Raw genomic sequence first — 1,447 nt, forward strand, 5'->3', positions numbered from 1 at the left:
GGAAAAAAAAGCTATAGGACTCATTTTGAAGCTATGGTAATTAAAACAGTATAGAGAAATTGGTCAATAAGGTGGAATAGAGAATTTACATCAGACCTATGTAAAAAAAAAAAAAAATAATAATGGCAAATATACCTGTACAAGTCTTTATAATAAACCGACAGGCTTTTCGAAAAATACTGTTTTTGCAAACATAAAAGTGAATTCTATCACACACTCACAATTACAGTTAATAAGATATAGAAAAGGCCACACGTTGAAAATATTAAACAAAAATAACAAACTCTCATGTCTGATTAATGAGTAAAATGTAATTTTTTGAGTTAATTTGTTAATTCCAGATATGAACAAAAAAAGTCTTTGTGTTTTCATAACTTTTCTAAAGATGTAAACATCTTTTACTACTTCAACAAACATGCTTACAGCAAACATGCTAATAACTCCAGTGGATGGCTAACACCTTTATTTATAGTTTACTGCAGAGAAGATCACTTAATCTTACTGCTATCAAAATAAAATGGCTGGCACGGAATTTACTTGTTACTTACCTATGAACAATCTAGCATCAACATTTGGATATTTTCCAAGAAGCTTCTTACATACATCAATGGCTGGATCATCATGATCTTGTACACAAAGGAGTACTTCATACTAGTAAAAGAACGTATTTTATATAAATTAACCTCTTTAAAAAATAAGCACCAATTATTAGCATTTACTGATTGATAAAAAATCATTAAAAAAACAAGCAATCGTATACACAAAATTTAAAAGTTAAGAGAGTATGTCAATATTTATCATAAGTGTCGCTTTAATGGAGAGCAGTTTCTCCAGAACAGGGGCCTGTTTGCAAGCAGAAGGGATAAGGAAGCGATCTGTGGTGCCTGTAGGTGAAGTCATGCCATCCCCAGATAGGTATGTCCTAGTAATTAAAATGGATCACAATCTTGTGCAAGGTTTACTAAATGCTCACGGGGTGCCCACCAGAGCAAAAAGCACCACAGAAAGGAAGCAAAAATAAACATACCCTCCGTTCTTTAGAAGCTTTGTGTTACCTCTGAACTTAATATTATAATTTCATGAAGATGGTATAAATTACATATAAAATCCCATTATGATCAATTTAAAGGGCTTTTCCAAATTCCTCACATGAAAAGGACAAAGTGAGATTAGAATTTTTGCTGTACAATTTTTTGAAATAAAACAGAATTTGATTTGATGGAACGTTTACTATCCTGAAAAGCATGCTTAGCTTTGTAACTATAAAATAGCCAGGATTTTATTTTGCTGTGTGCTATGTTTAGTCTTTATAGTAAATTAAGAGTCATTTCTTAACACTTGACCAGCTACGTCAAAATTATCTTGGGACATTTATTTAAAAAAGAGAATTGGGGCCGGCCCGGTGGCGCACTGCGCTAGTGCGCCGCTTGGGAAGCGCGGAGGCGCT

General features: G+C 33.2%; 1 protein-coding gene across 1 annotated transcript in view; it reads right to left on the minus strand.

Annotated features, from left to right (window-relative positions):
- Positions 1–1,447, minus strand: part of UGCG (UDP-glucose ceramide glucosyltransferase) — a 33,768-nt gene that overhangs the window by 8,040 nt on the left and 24,281 nt on the right. The window contains exon 3 of the mRNA XM_008577566.1: positions 549–651. Within this exon, the coding sequence (XP_008575788.1) occupies positions 549–651 (103 nt within the window). The remainder of the gene's footprint in view (positions 1–548; positions 652–1,447) is intronic.

The sequence above is a fragment of the Galeopterus variegatus genome, unplaced genomic scaffold (genome assembly GCF_000696425.1).
Source record: "Galeopterus variegatus unplaced genomic scaffold, G_variegatus-3.0.2 Scaffold1541, whole genome shotgun sequence".
Lineage (NCBI taxonomy): Eukaryota > Metazoa > Chordata > Mammalia > Dermoptera > Cynocephalidae > Galeopterus > Galeopterus variegatus.